The 19425-nt window shown below is 34.2% G+C and overlaps 1 protein-coding gene across 1 annotated transcript in view; it reads right to left on the bottom strand.

The window, feature by feature from the left end:
- LOC138305499 (gamma-glutamyl hydrolase-like) overlaps positions 1 to 19425 on the bottom strand; it is a 28871-nt gene that overhangs the window by 7446 nt on the left and 2000 nt on the right. Inside the window, exons 2-5 of the mRNA XM_069245753.1 lie at positions 3697 to 3792; positions 2631 to 2733; positions 1723 to 1773; positions 429 to 513 (exon numbers count right to left, since the gene is read on the bottom strand). Coding sequence (XP_069101854.1) covers positions 429 to 513; positions 1723 to 1773; positions 2631 to 2733; positions 3697 to 3792 — 335 coding nt within the window. The remainder of the gene's footprint in view (positions 1 to 428; positions 514 to 1722; positions 1774 to 2630; positions 2734 to 3696; positions 3793 to 19425) is intronic.

Here is a 19425-nt window from a genome sequence, read left to right as displayed (position 1 = left end):
TCTGATTGGCCAATATTTTTTTTTGCATACCGCTATGAAAAAAAATCCGAGAATGGCGCGAAACTCCGACGTTATCGTGACGTCGCAATAGAGTCATTGACGTTGCGTATTGATTCGGAAAAAAGAATCCCTTGAAAAACCACTATAATGGTACATTTAAACATACTTCATTTTATCAAATAGAGTATAAAATTAATTATAAGTATTGATGTCACTATTTTTTAATTTTATCGGGTTATGAAAAAAAAATTGTTAACAAACTTTTGTGAGAATCCGCTACGCGGATTCACACAGTTTGCAAACATTTTTTTTTCATACCCCGATAAAATTAAAAAATAGTGACATCAATGCTTAAATAAGGAATCATTAATAAGCGGAAGTATCTAGTGCGAAAACTTCTAAATCATTAATAACAATCAAATGCGTACCTTCATCGCCATCTGGTAGAGTTTTTTGGCAGCTTTTGCGTGATATGACGTAATTATATCAATATCACCTCCGGGGAGAATGACGCTATAAAAAACGAAACGAATATAAATAAGCAATACCACCCCTATGTGTTGATGTTGTGCGGAGGAAATTATCACAAGCGTGCAGTTTCGCGTAATTGGAAAACAGTAAGAATTTACGCTCTCTTGAAACTTTTTATGCTAATTTCAATAAACTTAAAGCGATGAAATATAGACTAAAACTAAACGTCATGATAATAACGGCACCCGGTATACGATAAATGCAAAACCACCCATATGTGTTGATGTGACGAGTCTGATCGCATACCCATGTTATTTTCCTTCGCACAATAAACTCGTCAGATCAACACATATGGGTGGTAATGCTTATGTTTTGCATATTACAGAGTAACCTCCCTTTCGGGCAGGTCTCCATTGTGACATCATTATTTTGTGAGCGCAACTCACGTCGTTTTCTCTGAAAGGTACAGCGTTATCCTCTTTCCGTGTTTTACTTTGGAGATAAACAGAGAATAACGATACTTGATTTTCGTCTTTTCGCACAGAAAAATTTTCGTCCAGACACCAGACACCAGACACCGTACCTATCACACATATACAGCAAGTTCATTTTTTTATAAATAAATTCCAAAAACTTCTATTCTCTCTTCATAAACACTTTTTTGGACAAATGTAATATTTTGTTTATTTATCTGGCTATATTGACACAGAATTTAATTTTCCGTTGACCTCTTTAGATGAACTAGGGGAATTAGCTAAATTCATTATAATTCATTTGTATTTATTTTCTTACTAAATCCGACTTTCTACTTGGCAGATTCTTTTTCGTCATATACTAAGAAGAAATGGCGCGGAAACCCGACGTTACCATCACGTCACAATAGAGAAGTCGACGTTGCTTATTGATTATGAAAAAATAATCCATTTGAAAATCAATGGAATCGTACGTTTAAACGTATTTTATGCTATCACGTAGTCTGAAAAATTATTAATAAGCATTGATATCACTATTTTTTAACTTCATAGGGATATGAAATAAATTTTGGTTGCAAACTTTTGTGAGAATCAGCTATGCGGATTCACACAGTTAGTATACAAAATTTCTTCCATACCCATATGAAGTTAAAAAAAGTGACATTAATGCTTAATTACATGTGTATGTATTCGAATTTCCTTTTCCTTGTATCGTTACTAAGCGGTCAAAAGGTCATGTGGTCAATATAGTGATACAGAACATAAGTATACTCCTTACCCATTTATTCTTTGGAAAAGTTCCTCATAATACACATCCGGTTCATTTATCCTAAAAAAAGAAAACATTAAGTAGTTAGCATGTAAACTGTTATCTCCGCCTCATCTTCGATACTCCAGGGTTTACTATCACTCACGTTATATCCACCATTGGACTTTCTCATAGTAAAACTGGAGACTTTCTTTGAAGATTATGGACAGAGCGACGCCCAACTTCAAAGTAACACATGCAGTCATCAACAGGGTCCAATTACATAATTCATTTGATTTAAATCAAAATATTAAATTATCTGTGTCTTCCGGTGCCTTCCGGTTTACTCTGAGAGTGTCTAGAGGAGGATATGACGTCAGTGATAGTAACTCCTGGAGTATCGAGGATGGTCCAGGGGTGGATATGACGGCAGTGATAGTAACTCCTGGAGTATCGAGTATAGTCCATGGGTGGATATGACGTCAGTGATAGTAACCCCTGGAGTATCGAGAATGGTCCAGGGGTGGATATGACGGCGGTGATATTAACCCCTGGAGTATCAAGAATGGTCAGGGGTGGATATGAACGGCGGTGATAGTAACCCCTGGAGTATCAAGAATGGTCCAGGGGTGGATATGACGGCGGTGATAGTAACCCCTGGAGTATCAAGAATGGTCCAGGGGTGGATATAACGGCGGTGATAGTAACCCCTGGAGTATTGAGTATGGTTCAGGGGTGGATATGACGTCAGTGATAGTAACCCCTGGAGTATTGATAATGTTTCAAGCCCTGACAAAGATCGTCAGCAATAGTTACACCTCGTAGTGACTAGTAAACATTTTTTCAGTCTGTTAGGTATACTTGAAACTATTAAGTTAACTCATTTTCGATTTACAACCATTCAAGCAGTTTCTACAAAGTCGAAGCTAATACATTACCTAATAGGAACTACCCTGGCTCCGGCCGCCTCCGCCCATTTCACATACGAGGCAATGATGTAACTTTCATCAACTCCTTTACTGCTTTCTTGGGCAAGTACACCTTCAACAGAGTGGACAGTCATTAAATGTTATACCTATTTCACAGGTCGCAAAAATATCGAAACTTCCTATAAATATAATGAAGTCGATGTGACCGGGCCCCATACAATATTTCGTGTTAAGATAGCAATTCGTGAACTTACCACAGTCTCCCAAAACACCTCTATACACTTCAAAAACACAACATATCGCATTATGAAAGGCCATCTTTTGTTTTAGCTATCAACTAGACAAACGTTTATCCAAATAGCCTTATATTTTGCCGCCACTCTTAAGACAAGGTCTGTGGTTATGTAACCCTTGTGAATACTAGCCGCAATATATCGCTCGACTAGAGAGAACTTCTCTTTTAGCTCGATTGGTTGAGCGTCTAGACTAGTAATCCAGAGATCCCGATTTCCATCCCTAACAGAGAGAGTGTTTAATCAATTATAGAGAACAACCAACTAAATAATTTTACGTAGACCACAGTGTTAAACTTTGTTAAAGTTTTGTAATGTATTATTAAAACAAAGGAATATAAGTTAACCATTGTGTTCAATAATTAAAGTCTAGGTTCTCATATAACACTAGATAGGGAAAAACGTTTGGGTCCTGCTCAAACTCCAAACAGGTAGTTTCATTGAAATCAGGCGCATTTTGCAGTAAAAAAAATCCTGAAATTCTATTTTTTTTACCTATTCATCATCAAAATTGATATTTTGAACCTAAATCTCAATATGAATTTCCAAATTCATATCATGGTTATCTAGGAATAATTACCTGTCAGAAAACATTTTTACGTTTGAAATTCATAATTAGCCAGCAAATCAGCGGCCGGGTTAAAATTCTATCCTGAGCTCAATTTTGTATACACAGGGGCGATTTCGAAGGTTTTTTTTAATTTAGTTGGTTATTCCCTATTATAGATTCTGAACCCTGTTACAGTTACATACATCATACGAATTCTCCATCAATAATATACCTATAATTGGACGCAGGTTCAGAGGCTTGGCGTAACCTGCCTCCACCAGGAGACATAGCACGGATACAGCATATATCTTCAGCATAGTAGTCTTATCTGAATATACATCAACGTTTTTATATCTTAATGAGCATAAAAAGACATGGGAAACAAACATATACATAAGTTTTAAGCTTGTTTACCTATCACAAGTGTAAACATGTACTAGTATCCGTGTACTTACTATAATACTAAATAAAATATAGACAATGTGGTCATTATAATTACTAGTATCCGTGTACTTACTATAATACTATATAAAATATAGACAAGGTGGTCATTATAATTACTAGTATCAGTGTACTTAATTTAATACTATATAAAATATAGACAATGTGATCATTATAATTACTAGTAACCGTGTACTTACTATATAATACTATATAAAATATAAACAATGTGGCCATTATAATTACTAGTAACCGTGTACTTACTATAATACTAAATAAAATATAGACAATGTGGTCATTATAATTACTAGTATCCGTGTACTTACTATAATACTATATAAAATATAAACAATGTGGTCATTATAATTACCAGTAACCGTGTACTTACTATAATACTATATAAAATATAGACAATGTGATCATTATAATTACTAGTATCAGTGTACTTACTATAATACTATATAAAATATAGACAATGTGACCATTATAATTACTAGTAACCGTGTACTTACTATAATACTATATAAAATATAAACAATGTGATCATTATAATTACTAGTAACCATGTACTTTCTATAATACTATATAAAATATAGACAATGTGACCATTATAATTACTAGTAACCGTGTACTTACTATAATACTATATAAAATATAGACAATGTGATCATTATAATTACTAGTAACCGTGTACTTACTATAATACTAAATAAAATATAGACAATGTGGTCATTATAATTACTAGTAACCGTGTACTTACTATATAATACTATATAAAATATAGACAATGTGGTCATTATAATTACTAGTATCCGTGTACTTACTATAATACTATATAAAATATAAACAATGTGGTCATTATAATTACTAGTAACCGTGTACTTACTATAATACTATATAAAATATAGACAATGTGGTCATTATAATTACTAGTAACCGTGTACTTACTATATAATACTATATAAAATATAAACAATGTGGTCATTATAATTACTAGTATCCGTGTACTTACTATAATACTATATAAAATATAGACAATGTGGCCATTATAATTACTAGTAACCGTGTACTTACTATATAATACTATATAAAATATAAACAATGTGGTCATTATAATTACTAGTATCCGTGTACTTACTATAATACTATATAAAATATAGACAATGTGGTCATTATAATTACTAGTAACCGTGTACTTACTATATAATACTATATAAAATATAAACAATGTGATCATTATAATTACTAGTATCAGTGTACTTACTATAATACTATATAAAATATAGACAATGTGACCATTATAATTACTAGTATCCGTGTACTTACTATAATACTATATAAAATATAGACAATGTGGTCATTATAATTACTAGTATCAGTGTACTTACTATAATACTATATAAAATATAGACAATGTGATCATTATAATTACCAGTAACCGTGTACTTACTATATAATACTATATAAAATATAGACAATGTGACCATTATAATTACTAGTATCCGTGTACTTACTATAATACTATATAAAATATAAACAATGTGATCATTATAATTACTAGTATCCGTGTACTTACTATATAATACTATATAAAATATAGACAATGTGACCATTATAATTACTAGTATCCGTGTACTTACTATAATACTATATAAAATATAGACAATGTGACCATTATAATTACTAGTATCCGTGTACTTACTATAATACTATATATAAAATATAAACAATGTGACCATTATAATTACTAGTATCCGTGTACTTACTATAATACTATATAAAATATAGACAATGTGACCATTATAATTACTAGTATCCGTGTACTTACTATAATACTATATAAAATATAGACAATGTGACCATTATAATTACTAGTAACCGTGTACTTACTATAATACTATATAAAATATAGACAATGTGACCATTATAATTACTAGTATCCGTGTACTTACTATAATACTATATAAAATATAGACAATGTGACCATTATAATTACTAGTAACCGTGTACTTACTATAATACTATATAAAATATAAACAATGTGATCATTATAATTACTAGTATCAGTGTACTTACTATAATACTATATAAAATATAGACAATGTGACCATTATAATTACTAGTATCCGTGTACTTACTATAATACTATATAAAATATAGACAATGTGACCATTATAATTACTAGTATCAGTGTACTTACTATAATACTATATAAAATATAGACAATGTGACCATTATAATTACTAGTAACCGTGTACTTACTATAATACTATATAAAATATAGACAATGTGACCATTATAATTACTAGTAACCAACCGTGTACTTACTATAATACTATATAAAATATAGACAATGTGACCATTATAATTACTAGTAACCGTGTACTTACTATAATACTATATAAAATATAGACAATGTGATCATTATAATTACTAGTAACCGTGTACTTACTATAATACTATATAAAATATAGACAATGTGATCATTATAATTACTAGTAACCGTGTACTTACTATAATACTATATAAAATATAGACAATGTGATCATTATAATTACTAGTATCCGTGTACTTACTATAATACTATATAAAATATAGACAATGTGACCATTATAATTACTAGTAACCGTGTACTTACTATAATACTATATAAAATATAGACAATGTGACCATTATAATTACTAGTAACCGTGTACTTACTATAATACTATATAAAATATAGACAATGTGACCATTATAATTACTAGTAACCGTGTACTTACTATAATACTATATAAAATATAGACAATGTGACCATTATAATTACTAGTAACCGTGTACTTACTATAATACTATATAAAATATAGACAATGTGATCATTATAATTACTAGTAACCGTGTACTTACTATAATACTATATAAAATATAGACAATGTGACCATTATAATTACTAGTATCCGTGTTCTTACTATAATACTATATAAAATATAGACAATGTGACCATTATAATTACTAGTATCCGTGTACTTACTATATAATACTATATAAAATATAAACAATGTGATCATTATAATTACTAGTAACCGTGTACTTACTATAATACTATATAAAATATAGACAATGTGACCATTATAATTACTAGTATCCGTGTACTTACTATAATACTATATAAAATATAGACAATGTGACCATTATAATTTCTAGTATCCGTGTACTTACTATAATACTATATAAAATATAAACAATGTGACCATTATAATTACTAGTATCCGTGTACTTACTATAATACTATATAAAATATAGACAATGTGACCATTATAATTACTAGTAACCGTGTACTTACTATAATACTATATAAAATATAGACAATGTGACCATTATAATTACTAGTATCCGTGTACTTACTATAATACTATATAAAATATAAACAATGTGACCATTATAATTACTAGTAACCGTGTACTTACTATAATATAATACTATATAAAATATAAACAATGTGACCATTATAATTTCTAGTATCCGTGTACTTACTATAATACTATATAAAATATAAACAATGTGACCATTATAATTACTAGTAACCGTGTACTTACTATAATACTATATAAAATATAGACAATGTGATCATTATAATTACCAGTAACCGTGTACTTACTATAATACTATATAAAATATAAACAATGTGGCCATTATAATTACTTGTATCAGTGTACTTACTATAATACTATATAAAATATAAACAATGGGATCATTATTATTACTAATATCAGTGTACTTACTATGTTGTACTTACTATGTTAATATATAAAAGATAGACAATATTTTCATTATACCTGTACTCCAGGGGTGTTTACTTTTACAGTACGTTAAGTCCATTTGATAGTGTGACCTAATATAGGCCATATCTTTATCTGTACAAATCTGTCACAAGTAGACAACATCTACATCTACTCATGTTTACCCTACAGGTGAGAACCTACAACCACTCATATCCCTACAGGTGAGAACATACAACCCCTAAAATCCCTACAGGTGAGAACCTACAACCTCTCAAATCCCTACAGGTGAGAACCTACAACCACTCATATCCCTACAGGTGAGAACATACAACCCCTAAAATCCCTACAGGTGAGAACCTTCAACCTCTCAAATCCCTACAGGTGAGAACTTTCAACCTCTCAAATCCCTACAGGTGAGAACCTTCAACCTCTCAAATCCCTACAGGTGAGAACTTTCAACCTCTCAAATCCCTACAGGTGAGAACCTACAACCCCTCAAATCCCTACAGGTGAGAACCTACAACCCCTCAAATCCCTACAGGTGAGAACCTACAACCCCTCAAATCCCTACAGGTAAGAACCTACAACCCCTCAAATCCCTACAGGTGAGAACCTACAACCTCTCAAATCCCTACAGGTGAGAACCTACAACCCCTCAAATCCCTACAGGTGAGAACCTACAACCTCTCAAATCCCTACAGGTGAGAACCTACAACCCCTCAAATCCCTACAGGTGAGAACCTACAACCCCTCAAATCCCTACAGGTGAGAACCTACAACCCCTCAAATCCATCCCATTCTGGTTTAGTCTATCATCTTGAATCATCAAAATCGTGAGACCACATCAGTTTGTTTGTCCCATTCTGGTTTCTTTAATAATCCAAAATAATTAATTTTCTCTTTATTTCTGGCTTTCTGATTGGCCTATTCATTTTTTTCATTCCACGATGAAAAAAAAACCGAGAATGGCGCGGAAACCCGACGTTATCGTGACGTCACAATAGAAATATTGACGTTGCGCATTTATTTGAAAAAAAATAATCCCTTGGAAAAAATCAATGGAATCGCACGTGTAAACGTATTTCATTTTATAAAGTAGCATGAAAATTAATTATAAGCATTGAAGTCACTATTTTTTAATTTCATCGGGTTATGAAATAAATTTTGTTTGCAAACTTTAGTGGGAATCCGTTACGCGGATTCACACAGTTTGCAAACAAGATTTCTTTCATACCCCGATGAAATTAAAAAAATGGTGACTGCAATGCTTAATTGTAAAAAAACGTATTTAAGTTTGCCCTATTCTGTTTTAGTCTATCATCTTGAAATATCAAAATCGTGTGGCCACATAATATATTTGTCACATTCTGGTTAAGTTTATCATCTTATTATCTTAATCGTGAGACCACATCAATATATTTGTCCCATTATGGTTTAAGGATGTATTCTTCTGTGGTTTCAGTCCCGTTAAAGTCTCGTTTCGACATAGATCAAAAACGTTATGAGATTTTCAAATACGATTTATCAATATCTGTAGCATGTGGTCTGTAGCAAATTTTGTCAAAAAATTACATTTCTATTTTTAGTAGATTTTTTTACACAGCGATTTTTAGAAATGGCCCATTTGGCGGCCATTTTGAAATTGTGTCTTTTTTGGCTTTGAGAAGAGCCATCGTTTTCCCATTGTTTACTTAAATTGTTTTTACTTAAATCATCACCGCGTCAGCAATTTCAGCTGTATCGAGTTAATTTTTGTTGTTTATCTTCACTGGGTTCATGTTAATTAAAACATTGAACATTAACTTGTGAAATGATACACTTTTGTCACTTTATTTTTACATTTAATGGTAATTTGAGCACTTTTATTTTTTAGTCAAAAATATTGAAAAATGACATATATTTAAATGGGGCAAAAAACTAAGCACACGGGCCCCCCATTTTTCTGCCTGATTTAGAAAGAACAACCCTTTCCCTATTGATATGCAAACTATTGACAAAAGTTTAATACCAGAACTTTTTCTATAAAGTATTAAATTTGACAAAAATGGCTGAAAATGGTGCATTTTGCAGCTCAAAATTAAGGGGTAGGAGTAGCATATGTTGTTATTTTGAGAAAAAATATGACTCTGATTAATCATAACTGATATATTTTCAATGAAGACTACTGGAAAATAAATTCTACAAACATCCATACATATCAAAGACCTCATTAGGAAATTATGGCTTTAAATTCTAGTGTATGTGGTCAAAACGGCGAATTCCAATAAAACCCACTATTTTGTCATTTTGGTATCTTTGAGTGACAATAACTCGAAAACGAGCACACGGACATATGTTTTTTTCTTCCATTTTCTTTCATGGTATAAACTCCTCTTTCCAAAAATTTATATGAGAAAAAAAGTTTAATACAAGAAAATTTTGACTTCTCAGAGGAGTACATCCTTAATGATCAAAATTGTAAAAAAAAAAAAAACGTAATCATATTTGTTCTATTCTGTTTTACTAGTCTATCATCGTAAAATATAAAAATCGTGAGGCCACATCAGTATATTTGTCACATTCTGGTTTAATGATCAAAATTGTAAAAAAAAAATACGTAATCATATTTGTTCTATTCTGTTTTACTAGTCTATCATCGTAAAATATAAAAATCGTGAGGCCACATCAGTATATTTGTCACATTCTGGTTTAATGATTTTTTTTTTTGTAAAAAAAAATACGTAATCATATTTGTTCTATTCTGTTTTACTAGTCTATCATCGTAAAATATAAAACTCGTGAGGCCACATCAGTATATTTGTCACATTCTGGTTTAATGATCAAAATTGTAAAAAAAAAAATACGTAATCATATTTGTTCTATTCTGTTTTACTAGTCTATCATCGTAAAATATAAAAATCGTGAGGCCACATCAGTATATTTGTCACATTCTGGTTTAATGATCAAAATTGTAAAAAAAAAATACGTAATCATATTTGTTCTATTCTGTTTTACTAGTCTATCATCGTAAAATATAAAAATCGTGAGGCCACATCAGTATATTTGTCAGATTGTGGTTTATCATCTTATTATCTTAATCGTGAGGCCACATCAGTATATTTGTCAGATTGTGGTTTATCATCTTATTATCTTAATCGTGAGGCCACATCAGTATATTTGTCACATTGTGGTTTATCATCGTACATCATCAAAATTACAATTAATAATTGTTTATATCTATTGTTATAGCTAGTGATCTATTCCACGGTAAAAGGTAAATATTACACAGATAAATGCGAATTTAATGACTGGTGAACATTACTAAGCACATAGTCACGTTATCTTGACTATTCTATTACCTAGTTTTCGGTGTTTCTCCTATACATAATTTTCCAGTATATTTTTTTTATTTTCAGATTTCTAATTTTGGGTGTATCGAGTTTAGTTTTAAAATTAAATTAGAAATATTCATGGTCATGGTTCCAGATTTCTAATTTTGAGTATCGAGTTTAGTTTTAAAATTAACTTAGGAATATTCAGGGCCACGGTTCCAGATTTCTAATTTTGAGTATCGAGTTTAGTTTTAAAATTAACTTAGGAATATTCAGGGCCACGGTTCCAGATTTCTAATTTTGAGTATCGAGTTTAGTTTTATAATTAACTTGGAAATATTCAGAGCCACGGTTCCAGATTTCTAATTTTGATTATCGAGTTTAGTTTTAAAATTAACGTAGAAATATTCAGACAGAGAGACAGACAGACAGACAGACAGACAGAGAGACAGACAGACAGACAGACAGACAGACAGACAGACAGACAGACAGACAGACAGACAGACAGACAGACAGACAGACAGACAGACAGACAGACAGACAGACAGACAGACAGACAGACAGACAGACAGACAGACAGACAGACAGACAGACAGACAGACAGACAGACAGACAGACAGACAGACAGACAGGGACAGACAGACAGACAGACAGACAGACAGACAGACAGACAGACAGACAGACAGACAGACAGACAGACAGACAGACAGACAGACAGACAGACAGACAGACAGACAGACAGACAGACAGACAGACAGACAGACAGACAGACAGACAGACAGACAGACAGACAGACAGACAGACAGACAGACAGACAGACAGACAGACAGACAGACAGACAGACAGACAGACAGACAGACAGACAGACAGACAGACAGACAGACAGACAGACAGATTCTTTATTTCCTCAATATTGAGATTACCTGTCTTACATGAATGAAATGTTATAACATTAACTCGATTGAATCAAAGATAACATGGTAACTGGTACATAAGTTACATATTATGTGATAAACAATGCAGGGTATGTACATAGTCAATTGGTCAGTTAAGCTGACATTTCAGATAAGTGTCACTTTGTAAGAAGAAAATCATAAGCTCTACGTATCGGGCAACTCCGATGATGCAGCTTTCCCACTCGTCATTTTCTATTTCCATGCAAAGTCTACTACCCAGAAGAAACAAATATTGATCATCATCTTCGAGCAAGTCAAATTTCACATAGTCATTAACGTTTAACGTATTTACAACATGTTCTAGCAATGCATCCCTGGATTCGTATAAGGATGGACACTGTATAAGGAAGTGCTTAGCAATGTTATCCGTTTCTTTCCGACACAATTTACAAATGACACTATTCGTTTCTGATCTATATGAAAGTTTTACTAATTCCGCAATAGCCCATGTCTATTTCGGATACTTCAAACTTACTTCCCATAGAGGATTTGGGCCAATGCTCTGATGTATACATTTGTAATGCCACAGTAGTACACTATGATCACATTCACGGCACCATTTATTGAAACAATAATGTTCTGTAACGTTTTTTAACAAAAGTCTTCCATTGTCTAGAACTACATTTAACCGATGATAGGACAAATTCGAGGAGAAACGAATGTATTTCAAATTTCAGCATTGTCTCTGCAAACATTGTATTCTCCAAATATAAAGTCACAAAGCCGAATTAAATATAGTGATTTCCACAAGAAGCCTACACTTGCATTACAAAGTTTATTCCAAAAGAATAACTTGCGCTTTTCAACTTCGCAGCAAATATCCGTAAGTCCAAGGGCTCTTGTCGTTATCGCTGAAGATGATGTTTTTTCAAAACCCTGACATCGTCTAGCCGCATATCTTTGCGTTCGCTCTAGCTCGGTTTGAGATGACTTTGTTGGATTCGCCCATAGCTCGCATCCAAAGAGTATAACAGGAAGGACAACTGATTTAATTATGCGCACACTGTTTAATGGGTTAATTCCATTTTGGTGTATACCAACACTCATAAGACTGTTTATAGCTTTACGCCCTTTCCTGCAAGAACTCACGATGTGCATGTCCGGTTTCAGATTGTGGCATAACGTTATCCCTGCGTACACTTTTGATGCTGTCCAAGCAATCGGTGTATTTCCAAGAGAACAGGTATTCAGTTCGTTCTGCGATCGTTTACGGTTTGTAAGTTACATTAACGATGATTTTGCGGAGTTATAGGTAAGTCTCCATAGCTTTGCATAGTTGTGGACAATGTCCAACTGTAACTGCAGATTACTGATCGATGCTGTAAGGAGTAAAGTATCATCTGCGAGGAACACACAAGGTATGTGGAGGTCTCGGATGACTAAACCTAGGCCTGCTTTGTCCAATTCCACCGCCAAGTCGTCAATCATGACCAAAAATAACCAAGCTGAGAGAGTCCTCCCTTGACCGACTCCTTGCTCTACAGGGTACTCCTCACTTGTGTTTCCATCGTAAAGAACGCATGCAGTTACATCAACAAACGAGTTATGAAGAATCCGCCAAACTTTTGCATTGAAGCCCAGTTGATATACCTTCAACAACAGGTATCCAAACACTATTAAAGGCCTTTGCATTATCGAGAAACGCTGCGAAGACCTTTGAATTACGCTCAAGATAATGACAAATTGATTCTTTGACGGTAAAAGCAGCCGTGATGCTACCACATTGCGGTCGAAATCCCTGTTGTAACTTATGAGGAAATCCAATACGTGCGCATTGTTTCGATATTCGTTGGTATACTATTTTTTCGAATAGCTTTTGTAATACTGGTATCAGTGTTATATCGCGATAATTATTCATATCAAGTCGATCTTTCTTCCCACCTTTGAACAGTGTGATGACGATTCCTTTTTTGAAGTGTTTTGGATAGTCTTCCTGGTCAATTATGATGTTAAAGAGTAAGACCAGCACTTTCTTCAACACGATGCCACCGTAACGAATATGTTCCACAACAATACTATCATGCCCACCTGCTTTTCCATTTTTCATTCCGTTGATAGCTTGCGTAACCTCGTCCAGACTGATATATCGTTTGCATATAGTGTTTTGGTTATTGTAGCTGTTGGCGTAAATTTCCTTGGTGTTGAGTTCTACTTTTTGTCTGAATTCAGCATCAAAATGTGGACTTGTACCTCGTTTTTACAGGTTTTTAAAATGCTCTGCCCACGCTATCCTGTTTGCGTCTGAATCGCGACTGACGTTGCCTCCAACACGTAGTTCGTTAGATGTATAAGCCTTACTCTTCTTCTTTCTGATAATTTTGTAGAAAGCCGCAGCGTCTATTTCAACCAGATTTTGCAGTTCGTCTAATAGCTGTTCCTCGTATGATTCTCGCGCTTCATCCAGTGCCACTCTAAATTCGCGTTTCGACTGTTTATATAGCTTGTATGAGGAATAGGCATGCCCTCTAGGGCGTCCTTCCTGTATCGTATCCATTGTGTTCGACGCTTTCGCATAATGGAATGAAGTTCCTTGACACGACCGCACTTCCAATAAGGTTTAAGAAAAAGGTCGGTAACGCTTCCTTGGCAGCGTTACGTTAGCCGACTCTCGCGTAGCATTGACTGTAATCTGGACTAGCGTTTCAAGTCTATCGATACTAATGCCAGAGGTGTCGAGGCTAAGTAGGGATTCTAGTTTCTCGTTCAAGTGTGCCGCATACAGCACTTTCTCCTCGGGTGTTGCCTTTTCCCAATTCACCCAACGTGGATCTGTGATATTCGATTTACTAACACCAAGAGTCGCTTTATAATCCACAGTTACAGGTATATGATCGGACACATTGAGGAAATGATCATCATGTATCACACAAGAGATCACCAAATCACACGAACTGGTCTCTACTAAAATATGGTCAATCAAAGTACGGGTCTCTCTGTCGCTTGACGCAAATGTGAAGTCACTTCCTATTGTCCAGTCTTGGGAGTTAACAGAGACTAATTGTTTTTCTTCAATGAATTTTTCCAATAGGACACCTCTTTCATTGGCACGATCATGGTTTTTTTATTCCAAATTTCTTTGAGATATGGCCATTTAGGTCCCCTAGAATAATGATTTGTCCTTGCTCGCAATAACGATCAAAAAAGTCGGATATACATTCAATTGCGTCCTGATATTCACGTATCGGGAGATTTGTAGAGGGTAAAAGAGCTCCTATAACCTAGAGATAAGACTTATCACAAAGCTGCACCGATACTCCTATGACCCGATCACTGCCTTCATTTAAAAGGGGCGATACTCTCAAGTTGTTCCTCCACAAAATTGCAACTCCGCCGCAGCCACGACAATGAGATCTCAGTGCAATATCCGATGGTATGCGACCATCAGATCTTCCAAATGCCCTAAAGTTGATATCAATGCTTTCCAAGAAGTTCAATTGCTCACGGGGAAGCCAATGCTCAGTAATGACGGCAATATCAACGTCTCTCAAAATTTCCGACAGTAGAGGAGTTCCATACATAATACCTCTTGTGTTCCATGTTAGAAGCTTCACAAATATGATAAAATATAACGAGTAGTTCAACAGTTTATACCCTGCTTTGGTATCCATCAGAATTTGCGATTTGCGAATCTATTGTTACGATCCTCCCATTCACGGATGAGAACGTTTTCTGGCCAGAAACTGGGGTCCATGGCTAACGCACAGTGATGCTCAAGTATGTTCAGTTTTGCCGTGTAGGTGGGATTTTCCTGATCGTTCCAGTGTTTCAGAATGCGCATAAACGTTACTTTGAGACCCCTATCGGCAGCGTAGGACACAACAGAATTAATCACATCCTCTTCAGACGCATCTGCTGTGATTCTGGACATAACCATTCGTTTTATTTTAGGTTTACGTTTTACGCCACGAAATTCATACTGTGATTTTGAACTTTGAAGCCCTAGTTGTTGCTGAGTATTATATCCATGAAATGATACCCCACTCGATTCTTTCATCTCTGTTAATAGTTGCATTACTGCTTAAAAGGTTACTTTAGTGTCAATCTAATTTTTTTTTTTTCATGGAATTTGCTGATTCGGTTTATTTGTCATTTTAAAGTTATATGTGTCATAACAGAGAGAAATTTTTGACATGCTAATTTTTCTTCAGTAAACTATTAAAAAACCCCAGAGTTGATGAATGAAGTTGAAATGGATAGACAAACATATACGACGACTCATAAACATTTAATTTAGTTACAACACAGAGTTTTTGCACTGCATATGTCTATGCCTTATTTATGCTTAGATGCAAACATACCTACAAAAATAACTTTACAATTACATTAAACAATGTACTGTGAAATGAAATAGTAGACTATAACTTGTTTTTTGTGTTGTGACTAAGATATTAAAAGCTCTCCTTGATTCGTGAGTATGAAAATTACGGCACATATAACTTTAAACGAATACCATTATCGTGCAATCTTATATAAATGTGTGAATTTATTCTCATTTTCCCGTTAAAGATACAAGTATACAATTTGCATTGAAATCAGGTTTCATGATCATGCTGTCAAGCTGAAAGGCAATTTTATGGAAATTTAATGCGAATTTAACGGAATTTTCCTCTCTCGATTATTCATTAAAATCTAATCATTCAATAGTATTGAATTTTGAACTCAACTATCACTTTGGCGATCAGACTACAAATACTAGTAACGTGACCAAATGTGCAAACATGTTGTTACCTAGGTGTTTTGGGGTGGGGTTTTTTTGTAGAGGGGGGGGTAGAGGGGGGGGGGGGTATTCCACAGTTGATTACACTACACTTATTCCACGGTTAATTGCGCTACACTCATTCTGATGCATCCTCGATAATCCAGGGGTTCCGATCACTTACGATCTCTACACCCCTGGACTATCTCAGAGTAAAACTGAAGGCAGCTCAGGTGAATAAATCTGAACCAATCACAGGCCTGCAAAAATTGTCTTTGAAGATTACAGAGAGAGCGACGCCCAACTTCAAAGCCGCACAGTCAACACATTGTCCGTTATACGAACATCAGAGGACTCAAATAACTGTGATTCTATTCTGTTGTCTTCATTTTTACTATGAGATAGTCCAGGGGTGTAGAGATCGTAAGTGATCGAAACCCCTGGAGAATCGAGGATGATTATGATGTTTATTGCACTACACTTATTCCACGGTTAATTTACACTATGCTTATTCAACAGTTGATAGTACTATGCTTAATCCACGATTTATTGCAAGTTACATATTCCAATTTTGATTAACTACGCTTATTCCACGGTTGATTGCACTACACTTATTCCACGGTTTATCACACTACGTGCTATTTCACGCTTGCTTGGATTACACTTATTCCAATGTTGATTAACAACACGTATTCCACGGTTGATAGTGCTATGCTTATTCCACACTTTATTGCATGCTTATTCCACGGTTGATTGCACTACACTTATTCCACGGTTTATCACACTACGTGCTATTTCACGCTTGCTTGGATTACATTTATCCCAATGTTGATTAATTACTCTTATTCCATAGTTTAATGCAAGTTACACTTATTCCAATTTTGATTAACTACACGTATTCCACGGTTGATAGTGCTACGCTTATTCCACGCTGTACTACACTATGCTTATTCCACACTTTATTGCATGCTTATTCCACGGTTGATTACACTTAAAGGCCCAATATCCGTATCTTTCTTATTTTTTTCATGATTTTTAATAGAAGAATGTTGAAAAAAAATCCTGTTGCAAATCATATAGAGACAGGACTAAATCGAAGTCAAGATGAGAGATTATGATTCGGAATATTTTGATAAAAATCAAATAAATATTAAACATCGCTAGGTGGGTCCCACTTAGTAAAACAAGCCGAAGTTAGCCGACATTGTAACGTCGTTGCCGAGAACGTCGTCATCAGACTACCGTATACTACGTAACGTCTGTCCGATCTCTTCCGAAAACAGGTCATGAACTTTCCGACTTCCGTTCGGCAATAATCGTAACTTCTATGGCCACCGGTTTAAAATGAAGGCATGTTTACGTTATCGACTTTCAACAACTGCTGTATTAAAGTTTAAAAAAAAACCCAAACATTATAAATATTCTTTGATATATCTTAATTTCAACTACATCTACAAATACGAACAATATCGGAGTCGAATTTAACTTGAAATTTCGTTGATAGTTACGTATAGTGTGGCTTTAACTTATTCCACGGTTGATCACATTAATCTGATCCCACGCTTTATCACACTACGATTATTCCACGGTTGATAGTACATTGTACTATACTTATTCCACGATTTATTGCAAGTTACACTTATTCCAAAGTTGATTACACAACACTTATTCCACAGTGCTACGCTTATTCCACGGTTGGTAACACTACGCTTATTCCACCGTTGATAGTACTAGGCTTATTCTACGGTTTATTGCAAGTTACACTTATTCCAATGTTAATCACACTACACTTATTCCGCGGTTGATTGCATAACACTTATTGCACGGTTGATTACAAAACACGGTTGATAGTGCTACCCTTATTCCACGCTTTATAACACTATATATATATGCATATTCCACGGTTTATTGCACGACGCTTATTCCACGTTTGATTGCACTACGCTTACTCCATGCTTGATTGCTATTCCACATTTGATGGATTTTTTTCTGGTGAGAGTAGCGTAGTTCCATTGGCCGTGGGTCTCCGACGATGGGATATGCTTTAACTGGAAACTAAAATCAACGCATTGACTCATACACGAGTAGTCTGGTTCACTGACTAGTCAGTCACAAACATATATCTAACTACAAAGTTAGATCTAAAGCTGGACGATGACAATTTCAATGTAATCCATAGATACAAAGATTTATTCTGACAACATACATGTAAACAAGTACAGGATTTTTTATAATCCTATAATAGTCAGCTCTTAGAAATTTACGGATTTATTTTTTCAGCGTATAAATACTTTTGTGGCTGATTTTTTTAATATGAATCGAGTTCATATTCAAATTGTTTAACTGTCCTAGAGTTAACAACATTTGATGGGAGACTGTTCCAAGTATTCACGACTCTCTGGGTAAACGAGTGTTTTCTCACGCCTTGAATCACAGATTTACGACGCGCAAATTTTTTTTATTTAAATCAGTATTTTTAGGTTTTTTTTTTTTTTCGCGTCGTAAACCTGTGCTTGAATGTTCTTTGTATACTATCCCTGGTTGATTGAAAACAAATCTGCGACTTCCTTGTCGTATTATGTCGATGACCTCGTCCATATTTATAGAAAGAATGTCATGATGGTAACATGTTTTAAAGACATGGTCGCTGCCTAATATCCATCATCTTACCATTTGTTTGGCCGACTTTGGTTTCAAGTTAGAAAAAACATCATCGATACTCCAGGAGTTACTATCACTGACGTATTAACCATCCCTGGACTATCTCTTAGTAAAACTGGAGGCAGTTCGGGAGAA

The sequence above is a fragment of the Argopecten irradians genome, chromosome 13 (assembly GCF_041381155.1).
Source record: "Argopecten irradians isolate NY chromosome 13, Ai_NY, whole genome shotgun sequence".
In the NCBI taxonomy this organism is placed as follows: Eukaryota; Metazoa; Mollusca; class Bivalvia; order Pectinida; family Pectinidae; genus Argopecten; species Argopecten irradians.
Note: the sequence above shows the minus strand (reverse complement) of the source record. Positions and strands in the feature narration are given on the sequence as shown.